Here is a 9,928-nt window from a genome sequence, read left to right as displayed (position 1 = left end):
GATTCTCTGAAATCCTGGCTGATAATATAAAACGTCCTTGTGACTAGGCTTTTGTGCCACTAACAATATTGTTTGTAAATAGGATAAGTTATATTCAAATCCTAAATAAAAGTGAGTAACAAATTAACCAAATATGGTCTATGTTTACCATGGTTAATGAATTGCCATAAAAGACAATTCCATAATAAACTCCTAAATAAAATTCTGTCATATTCTTTGTAGCAGATCAAGATTGCAATGGCTTACCCAAATGGAGTTAATAGTCATTCAAAGGAGGATGACAATGATAACGCCCAAATAAATATAACGAGTGCTGAATTAAAAGCTTTAGTAGACGACGCTGTTAAGACGGCCTTAGAACGGCAGTATGAAGAGTATAGCGAGTCTCAAAGTAGGACCCGATCTGCACCACACTCTAAACCAAGAACCCATTCTGCATCTCATAGCAAACCACCCTCGACCCAGTCTAAACCTAAGAAAGATGACGATCGGCACTCATCAAATGAGAATAGTGTCCGTCCTAAGAAAATGGTGGTTGATGATGCACCTCGCGCCAAGGGTTGCACATATAAGTATTTTGTTTCCTGCCAGCCCCGAGATTTTACTGGGGAAAAAGGCACTGTGGATTGTATGACCTGGCTGGACGAAATAGACACAGTTGTGAACATTAGTGGTTGTGCTGAGAGGGATGTGGTGAAGTTTGTATCCCAGTCATTTAAGGGTGAAGCCCTAGCATGGTGGAGATCATTGGTTCAAGCCTCTGGGAAGGTTGCTTTGTACAGCATGTCATGGGAGCAATTTATTGCTCTCATCAAAGAAAACTATTGCCCTCAACACGAGGTTGAGAAGATAGAATCTGATTTCCTGTCACTGGTCATGAAGAACCTGGATTGCCAGGCGTACCTCACGAGTTTCAACACCCTGTCCAGATTGGTTCCGTACCTTGTGACCCCGGAACCCAAAAGGATCGCGCGTTTCATTGGGGGTCTGGCCCCGGAAATCAAAGCTAGCGTGAAGGCTTCTAGGCCCGCTACATTCAGATCTGTAGCAGATATATCTCTATCTCTCACACTAGATGCAGTGAGACAGAGATCATTGAGAAATGCTGACACGGAGAAAAGGAAACGTGAAGATGACGATTCACGTCGGTCAAGCAAGAAGCATCGGGGGAATCGTGACCACAAGAAGGGATCAGAGACCAAGAAGAATGACTGACAGTCGGGCGATAGGCCCAAGTGCAATGTTTGCAAGAAGCACCATTTCGGAAGGTGCAGGTATGAACAGAAATCCCAGCCGAAGGCATGTGGGATTTGCAAGTCCTCTGAGCATAGGACTCTTGAGTGCAAGAAACTAAAGGATGCAACCTGTTATAGTTGCAATGAAAAAGGGCACATCAAGACTAAATGCCCAAAGCTAGTGAAAAAGGCTGAAGAAGGGAAAAAGACCAATGCCAGGGTCTTTCAGATGAATGTTCAAGAGGCTATCCAGAATGACAACGTCATAACCGGTATGTTTCTCATTAATGATGTATTCGCAAGAGTATTATTTGATTCTGGAGCAGATAAATCCTTTGTGGATAGTAAGTTTTGTGAGTTATTAAAATTGCCGGTTAAAGCCTTGAATATGAATTTTGAGGTAGAGTTAGCTGATGGGACTATGGAAACAGTCTCAACCGTGCTAGATGGATGTGTCATATCCATTAGGAACCACTCATTTCCTTTATCCCTGTTACCCTTTAGACTAGCTGGTTTCGACATGGTGTTGGGTATGGATTGGTTGTCGCATAACCAAGCTCAGATTGTGTGCAACAAGAAACAAGTGGTGATCAAGACTCCGTCTGGAGAACCACTTACCACTCAGGGAGATACTCGGCATGGATTGCCTGCGCAAGTGTCTATGCTAAAGGCATCCAGATGTTTGAAGAAGGGATGTGTCATTTATATGGCACAGGTGACCATTGGTGAAGAGAAACCCAAGATTGAAGACATCCCAGTCATCTCTGACTACCCTGAAGTTTTCCCGGAAGAACTGCCTGGTTTGCCACCAAAGAGGCAAGTGGAATTCAGTATCGACATCATTCCAGGAGCAGCACCTATTGCAAGAGCACCTTATAGATTGGCACCCACCCCGAAATGAAGGAATTGAAGACGCAGCTAGATGATCTGCTAGCCAAAGGTTTTGTTAGACCCAGTTCATCTCCATGGGGAGCCCCAATCTTGTTCGTCAAAAAGAAAGATGGTTCGATGCGTCTATGCATCGATTACCGGGAACTTAATAAAGTTACTATCAAGAATAGGTATCCTTTGCCTAGGATCGACGATCTGTTCGATCAGTTGCAAGGAGCAAGCTACTTTTCCAAGATTGATCTAAGGTCAGGCTACCATCAATTGAAGGTCAAGGACGAAGATGTGCATAAAACTGCATTTAGGACTCGTTATGGTCATTTCGAGTTCCTAGTGATGCCTTTTGGGCTCACTAATGCACCTGCCGTATTCATGGATCTCATGAATCGCGTTTGTAAGCCTTATTTGGATAAATTTGTCATTGTCTTCATCGATGACATCTTCATATACTCAAAAAGTCAAGCTGACCTTGAAAAGCATCTTCGATGTATTCTTAAACTGCTTCATCAAGAAAAGCTTTATGCCAAATTTTCTAAGTGTGAATTTTTTGGCTACGAGAAGTTCAATTCCTTGGACACGTAGTCAGTGAGCGTGGTATCCAGGTGGATCCCACCAAAGTTGAAGCCGTCATGAATTGGCAGGAGCCGAAGACGCCTACGGAGATTCGCAGTTTCCTAGGTCTAGCAGGATACTACAGACGCTTCATCGAAAATTTCTCAAGAATTGCTGCACCCCTGACTTCTTTAACTAGAAAGAATATAAAGTTTAATTGGGGCCCTAAGCAGCAAGAAGCTTTTGATATCCTTAAACAGAAGCTAAGCAATGCTCCTGTATTGACATTGCCAGACGGAATGGAAGAATTTGTAGTATATTGTGATGCATCACACACCGGGATGGGTTGTGTGCTTATGCAGAGGGGCAAGGTGATTGCCTATGCTTCACGTCAGTTGAAAGTGCATGAAAAGAACTACACCACCCATGACTTAGAGTTGGGTGCCGTTGTATTTGCACTAAAGCTATGGAGGCACTATTTGTATGGCATTAAATTTGTGATCTATTCTTATCACAAGAGCCTCCAGCACCTGTTCAACCAGAAAGATTTGAATATGAGGCAACGAAGTTGGATAGAAACTCTGAACGACTATGACTGTGAAATAAGATACCATCCAGGCAAGGCCAACGTAGTCGCAGATGCCTTGAGCAGAAAAGAAAGAGTGAAACCAATAAGGATCAATGCCAAGAGCATTGAAATCAAGAACAGTCTGAATGAAAGATTGTTAGCTGCACAGAAAGAAGTTGTGTCAGAAGCTAACTATCCTAACGAAAAGCTAGGGGTAACTGAAGAACACTTATCCCATGGCAAAGACGGAATTCTGAGATTTAATGGAAGGATCTGGGTTCCTGTTTACGGAGGTCTTCGTGACGTTATCCTTCAGGAAGCCCACAGTTCCCGATATTCCGTTCATCCTGGTGCTGATAAGATGTACCAGGATTTGAAGGCAAACTTTTGGTGGATAGGCTTGAAGAAGTCTATAGCCACCTATGTAGCAAAATGTTTGACTTGTGCGCAAGTAAAAGCTGAACATCAAAAGCCGTCAGGCTTGCTACAACAGCCTGAACTTCCCGAGTGGAAGTGGGAAATGGTGACGATGGATTTCATCACCAAGTTACTAAAGACAAGGAAGGGAAACGATACCATATGGGTAATAGTCGATAGACTGACTAAGTCAGCACATTTCCTACCCATTAAGGAGACTCATAGCTCCGATATGTTAGCCCAGTTGTTCGTAGATAAGATTGTATCCTTTCATGGCGTGCCTGTGTCTATTATCTCTAATAGAGATACCAGGTACACGTCACACTTTTGGAAAAGTTTCCAACAATCTTTGGGCACACGTTTAAACTTCAGTACGGCTTACCACCCTCAGACAGACGGACAGAGTGAGCGTACAATCCAAACGTTGGAAGACATGCTTCGTGCATGTGCGATCGATCTAGGTGGTAGTTGGGATAACCACCTACCATTGGTCGAGTTCTCATATAACAACAGCTACCATACGAGCATTAAGGTTGCTCCTTTCGAAGCCTTATATGGTAGAAAGTGTAGAACGCCCGTTTGTTGGGCAGAAGTTGGAGATGTCCAAATGACAGGACCTGATATAATTTTTGAAACAACGGACAAGATTGTCCAAATTCGCGATCGATTGAAAGCTGCCCGAGATAGGCAGAAAAGCTACGCGGATTTGAAGCATCAGCCTTTCAATTTCGAAGTAGGCGACAAAGTATTGCTTAAGGTATCACCCTGGAAGGGGGTGATGCGATTCGGTAAGAAAGGCAAGTTAAGCCCGAGATACATTGGACCCTTCGAGGTAATCGAACGTGTCAGATCGGTTGCCTATAAATTAAACTTACCGGAAGAGCTCAGTGGTATTCACAATGTGTTCCACATCTGTAATCTGAAAAGGTGTTTCGCTGATGAATCACTGGTTATACCGCATACAGATGTACACATCGATGAGAGCTTAAAGTTTGTTGAAAAACCTGTGTCGATCGAGGATCGACAGGTTAAGAAACTTCGCAGGAAGTATATACCGATTGTGAAGGTAAAATGGGATGCCCGTAGAGGTCCCGAGTACACGTGGGAAGTAGAATCCACGATGCAAGAAAAGTACCCTCATTTGTTTCAATAAATCTCGAGGTCGAGATTTCTTTTAAGGGGGTGAGGATGTAACACCTCGAAATTTTGCATCCAATAAAGTATTGACACGTGGTAATAAATACTAAATAAGGACTAAAGTTGAAAAACATAGAAAGTGTGTGAATTCGAGGGTTCAAAATGTCAACGTGGGATAAATATATTTTACAGTAACCCTAAATGATGCTCGTACCTTCAAACGAATGAATCATGGATCATACAGAATGAAATGCAGAAGAAAGTGAGAGATTACAAACTACAGGGGTTAAATGTGTCAACATGTTTAAGTTATACCTCTGAGTGACCCTTTAACAAACCCGAGACACTGTAACAGTAAATTACGCTCACTAGAATATACAATATAAATTTCGCAAGGTTCCGTTTTAAAATGAGAAAGTTATGATCAAATTCGTACATAAGGGGTTAAAAGCGTCAACATTGAAAGTTAGGACTTTTCGGGTAGTAATAACCGAGGACTTAACGACGCGAGTAAAAGTCACAAGGCCCTTATACGTAAATAAAAGAGGCCCAAAGTGCAAACTTACCCCTTCAAAACACCAAAGGCCAACTGCAATTATGAAAAAGATTTGAAAATCTTGCAAACAGGTTTCAGGCGGGTCGCGTAAAAGTTGCAAAGGGGCTTACGCGGGCCGCGATAGCAGTAAAGATATGGGCTCTGTCAGAAGGATTCTGGCGGGCCGCGTAAGAGTTGAAGTATCATTTACGCGGGCCACGTCAGCCTCCCAGATGCAGAGATTTCGGACAGAAGCACTGTTGAGTGTTTTAACCGACTTAGGAACCATTATTATGAGCATGGGCGCCCCCTAAACGACCCCTAGCACTCAGGGACACATGTTGATGATCTAAGAACACTTGTAGACTTAGTTGTCAATGATCAAAGGTGATTGGTTTACTATATAAAGGCCATGAGATGCAACATTGTAACCACACCTCATTTCAACACTTCTGATCATCTCTGGAGCTCAAGTGTCTTCACTACTCATCCCTGGTCGTGCATAGGACTCTTGTAAGTGTGCTCCACCATTCTTAGTTAAGTTTTTGCTTAGATATAGCTTAAAAGTCAATCCGTCGTAATTAACGATTGACTGATTGACTTAACCATAAATCACAAATGGTCCAGTGATTAGTCGAATCAAGAGTAGTTATATGTTGGTAATTATGTGGGCATTAAACCCTTAAAAGGGCACCCTCTGATTCCCACTCTAACTAGTCCAAATGTCGGGTCAAAGTTGCTTAGAAAAAGTCAACAGAATGCTAATTTGCGATTTAATGCATAACTAACAATATAGATGGCGTATAACCTGTTTTACCACTTATATAACATGATAATAAGTATTATAACTGGTCTAAGCTTGTTTGATCCGACCATTTACTGTTTTGACCCGGTTCGGAACCGAAAGTCGCATAACTTTGACTTTTTCTTTGACTTCAGTTCTGACCCGTTATGGTATGATTTAGATATGCCTTAGGACTCTCTTAGGACCAGGTTACATGATGGTATAACCCTCTGTGATCGGTTCGTTGTTTGTCCGAGTCGTTTACACATTTCCGTTATATGCTTAAATGTTGACCATAACGCCCTTTTGACTTTAAAACGAGAATTTTGGACATGTGAAAGGACAATAACCTTAGTTACTGATTTCTAAGCATGTCCCTAAAATTCATATCAATCCGAGGTCTAGATTAGGAGTTATGCTAAATAGTGCAATTAAGGAAACTTTAGTAATTAAAGCGGCACAATTAGCATAAAGCCTATCTAAACCCAAATTTCGACACCAAACCTTTTACACACTGATGTAAAACAATATTTTGGGATTTTTAAAGATTTTTAAAGATTTTTTATTATTTTTAACCTGCTCATAACCTGCGGTTATGACCATGATTCGGTAAATACCAAAAATGCCCTTTTCGGACATAAATTGAGTTTTACATGGTATTTTGACCCGAATCCAATTGCTACTGATTTCATATAATAATTGAAGTATTTTAAACTTTATAACCTGTTCAGAAAACTCAGATTTCCTGTAGAACTCGGAAATCTCTTTTATAACCTTTAAAATAACTGAAATACCCCTACGGGGCGTATATTGGGATTTAACTCGTTATGGGCATAATGGAAGGTATCCTACTGATACCACAACCTTTTTAGAGCATATTAACTTAGGAAACCTGTGTAGGACACCTACAGTTACCCGTTACGCCTTTTACGCGTCGGTTCGGTTTATGTAACTAGTTTACATAAATTAGCCGAAAGAGGTCAAACCTTATCGTTTTTACTTCAAAATCCAGAATGTGTTTAGTCTACCCATAAGAAACAAGTCTCCGAACTTGTTGCGTCCAAACCACATTCCATTCCCGGTTTTCTCCTTTCATGCGATTAAACCGTATTTATCCTTTGAAACTGACCGGTCTAAGCTAAGGCTAAATTAAAGACCCGTTAGGATTCTAATAGGTTATTATAAACCTTCGTTCCAGAATAGGAGACCAGTAAAAGATACTTGCATTTGCTTGTTGTGGTTGTTACTTGCTCAGGTAAATACTTTTAACTTATTTCCCCTTATACGGGCTTGGGGTACGGTATATAAAATACCGCTTGGTCGGGCAATTGACCCTAACTCATCAGTAGTTGGGTATTATCAATGTGACTTGTTTAAAAATTTGGTTTTGTTGGCTTTACGCCTTTGGGAGTTTAATGACCATGTCCCAGATATCCTTGGCATCATTTTAAGAAATGGCCACGACCTTGACACGCGGGTGTAGGCGTACACCCGACAATGTGTCCATATTTATAAAGGTATAACCGTTGGTTTTCCCGCCACGGTTTTATGCTATGTGGTGTGTCAATTAACCTTAAATCCGGCACGACCCGGGCGACTGAACGCATAGTGAACATGTAATTCTTTTACAAGATTAAATTTGATTAGTTATCCCAAGTTATAAAGAGTTTGTGCCTTGTGCATTCAAATCAATTCTATTAAACCTTTTACAAAAGTGTCGGTTGAATGTATTTACCAGTGTAAACTGACGTATTTTCCCCAAAAAGATTAAATGCTGGTTCTACACAAAATAGGCTGGCCACTCCTTAGCATCGTTAGAGTCTTGCAAGCTTGGGATGCCACTATCTGTTGAACATTATTTCTTATTTTATTTTGATCCCCTGTGGATTGTTTCGACTACTTGTGATACTTGGATATTACATTCGATGGTTGAAATATATCTATCTTTATGCTTCCGCTGTGCATTTAATATTGTGTGGTTTGACTATATTGTTGCTAACTACGTCATGGTAATCCCCCACCGGGCCCACCAGTGAAACGTGTGGAAATCGGGGTGTGACATCTAGCTTCTTTGCTCTTTCGTTGTTCGCCCTTTATTGTTGGAAGACGTTGAATGTATCTAACTTGCATGCAATGTCATCTAACTTGAATGAATGTATCATTACCCTTCGTTTTGTAGAAGGAGAATTGAAGATGATTATAGAAGATGTGGTTGAATGTGGTAAAAAATGGAAGAAAAATGCGAGTTTTATAGTGAAAAAAAAAATTATCATAGTCGTTGGCCAACGGCTAGTTTGGTTTGTCCGTTGAGAGCCCGCCATGTCAGCTTGTCAAGACCGCCCCACGCCTGGCTTGAAACCCAAGCCCCAAGGGCCACACCCCAACCCACGTCCAAACCCCCGCCCCATACCCCATAGTCTAAGGGTCGGGGTATGGTTAATCACTCTAGGGTGATTGAGTGATTCTCTACCCAATAATATTATGCATGTCAACTCCTCATTCCACTCCCCATTTTGCACTCAATCACTAGGTATGGTTCAATCACTGTAGGGTGTTTGAGTTATATATGCAACGGTCGAAAAATGGCTCACCTTTCTCATCAATCACTTCGGTGACTATTCACCGAAAAAACAATCCATATTCACCGAATGGGGGTCACCGATTTAGGGGGTATGGTTCACCGATCGGTGAATGGCATCCCTGAACCATTCACCGAAGCCATACCGTGCACCCTTAGGGTGAACGGGGTGGGTGCTTTCACCATGCGACAACACCGCCGCTGACCCTTCTCTCATCGTGCGGTAACATGGAAATCGGGAAGTGTGCACCGTTTGTTGGGAGAGGAGGGATGAGGAGAGAGAGGGGTTCCCACCAATCATAACATTTTTCCTTTTGTTTTTGGAAAAATGGTTTCTTTGAACCACCCCTTGTGATTAAGGGCAACACCGAAGTTGAAGAGGGAAGTTGACATGACAATAAGGTTGTGTTTGGTATGCAGGAATGGGAGGTGGAATTGAATGAACTATTACGAGGGAATGAAAAAAAAAGTGTGTTTGGTTGGTCAACGTAATGGAATCACTCATTAAATAAGTCATTTCATTCTCTCAAATTCATTCCATCCACTCCCTCTGTTTTTTTTCATTTCCTTCCCTCTCTCAGCCTACGTCACAAACACCGCCCAACACCTCCACCATTTGCCACCACCACCACCACCTGCCATCGTCACCACCTGCCACCAACCTCCGCCGACCACTATCACCGTTCTCCGTCGCCCGCCGCCACCGCCATCGACTACCATCACTGCCACCCGCCATCGTAAACCACTGCCACCCCGACCACTACCGCCATCCTCTGCGGCCACCTCCCGCTACCGTCGACCACCACCACCCACCGTCGTCGTCGCCACCATCATCGACCACCGTCGCCGCCACCCGCCACCACCGAGCACCGCCTGACCACTACCGCCACCCTCCGCCAACCACCACCACCATCCTCCGCGGCCACCATTCGCTACCGTTGACCACCACCACCCACCATTGTCGCCACCACCATCGACCACCATCGCCGCCACCTGCCACCGTAGAACCCCGACCATTGCCACCACCACCACTAACAACCGTCACCCACCGACCACCGCCACTACCACTACCATCGACCATCGCCACCCATCGCTGCCACCACTACTAGCCATCATCGATCACCGCCACCACCCTTCGCCGATTTAATTCATTCCTTTTTTCTTACCTACCAAACAACACACGGTAATGATTAATTCCTTTCCTGCATGGTAAGCAAACAAGACTATGGAATGT

The 9,928-nt window shown here is 43.0% G+C and overlaps 1 protein-coding gene across 1 annotated transcript; it reads left to right on the top strand.

Annotated features, from left to right (window-relative positions):
* Positions 1 to 237: 237 nt before the first annotated feature.
* LOC110885275 (extensin-like) lies at positions 238 to 9,571 on the top strand. The gene is made up of 2 exons (XM_022132959.1): positions 238 to 391; positions 9,276 to 9,571. The coding sequence occupies exons 1-2, from the start codon at positions 238 to 240 to the stop codon at positions 9,569 to 9,571; spliced, it is 450 nt and encodes a 149-aa protein (XP_021988651.1).
* The last annotated feature ends 357 nt before the right edge of the window (positions 9,572 to 9,928 follow it).

This window comes from Helianthus annuus, chromosome 14 (assembly GCF_002127325.2).
Source record: "Helianthus annuus cultivar XRQ/B chromosome 14, HanXRQr2.0-SUNRISE, whole genome shotgun sequence".
NCBI classification, from domain to species: domain Eukaryota; kingdom Viridiplantae; phylum Streptophyta; class Magnoliopsida; order Asterales; family Asteraceae; genus Helianthus; species Helianthus annuus.
This window is presented reverse-complemented; position numbering and strand designations above follow the sequence as displayed.

Bases quoted from the DNA above. Each gene is read 5' to 3' on its own strand.
- LOC110885275 (XM_022132959.1), top strand. From the start codon at position 238: ATGGCTTACCCAAATGGAGTTAATAGTCATTCAAAGGAGGATGACAAT. The intron at 392-9,275 runs GTAGGACCCGAT...TCCCTCTCTCAG, and splicing joins AGAGTATAGCGAGTCTCAAA to CCTACGTCACAAACACCGCC.